The sequence below is a fragment of the Aureococcus anophagefferens genome (genome assembly GCF_000186865.1).
Source record: "Aureococcus anophagefferens unplaced genomic scaffold AURANscaffold_39, whole genome shotgun sequence".
Taxonomy (NCBI): domain Eukaryota; class Pelagophyceae; order Pelagomonadales; family Pelagomonadaceae; genus Aureococcus; species Aureococcus anophagefferens.
In genome coordinates this window covers 101,066-101,959 of record NW_008705596.1, presented here as the reverse complement: position 1 = coordinate 101,959, position 894 = coordinate 101,066, and the positions used below count along the sequence as shown (strand labels likewise).

Sequence of the window (894 nt, the reverse complement as noted above, 5' to 3'; positions counted from 1 at the left end):
CGAGTCCGCGCGTCGCTCCGCCTGGCTTCGGCGCCTTTGTCGCCTCCGGCGCCTTTGGCCTTCGGAAGTCCTTCGGTGCGCGGCGGCTCTTTTTTTCTTTTTTCCTGGCCAATCAAAGATTACCTGTCGGCGGCGGGGTTCGCCAAATGGCGACCTCGAAACGGAAACAAAAACAGGCAGTGCGACAGGGAATAACCGATTCGCAACCAGAAATCGAGTATGTAGCGCCGGACCCAAACACAAGGATCACGTGGCCGCGGCACTTAGCAGGAGGCGTTGACGACAGAGCCTTCTCGGTTATATGGCCAAATAACATAAATTCAAAAAAGTTTATATCCCAGGGCCGGCGCATCAGCGTGGAACACGCATGTGAGGACCCAATTGTTCAGGAGATGTCTGAAGTCTGCCAGTATTTGAACCTGACCCACGTAATCGAGCCGTACAAGTCACTGCCGAGAGATGTTGCAGCGTATCCCGGCCGGATCCGAGTTCAGCTCGCCTTGGACGGAGATGGAGGCCGCGTAAATATTGAGTCGCGAATTGCATTGATGCGTAAGATGGGAGAATTGATTCCAAAGCTCAATATTCGGAAACACCGAATTGCAATGGAGCAGCGCGATCTCGACGCTCAGAAACAGCAGTTTGATCTTGCGAGTGGCACAAAGATGAACTCGAAGAAGAAGGGTAAGAGGGGGCGCCGATAGTACATATTCATGCTGTGCTCGATTCCCGGTTATCAGTATTTATGGAGGCACGCGCTGCCCCGGACGCGGTGAGGTTGGCGAGATAGTATAGTAAACTCCGGGGCAGGAAAGCAGCCTAGTGGGCGCCTAGCGAGCCTAGTGGGGCTGCCCTGCTGTGAGCGATGTCCAGATCAGGGGGGGCGGGGCACAC

At 55.0% G+C, this 894-nt stretch overlaps 1 protein-coding gene across 1 annotated transcript; it reads left to right on the top strand.

Moving 5' to 3' along the window:
* Window positions 1-296: 296 nt before the first annotated feature.
* On the top strand, window positions 297-593 carry AURANDRAFT_16327 (hypothetical protein; the record flags this gene model as incomplete). Its single annotated transcript, XM_009042920.1, has 1 exon — window positions 297-593. A coding segment is annotated over one exon (297 nt), but the record flags the coding sequence as incomplete, so codon positions are not given.
* Window positions 594-894: the final 301 nt, after the last annotated feature.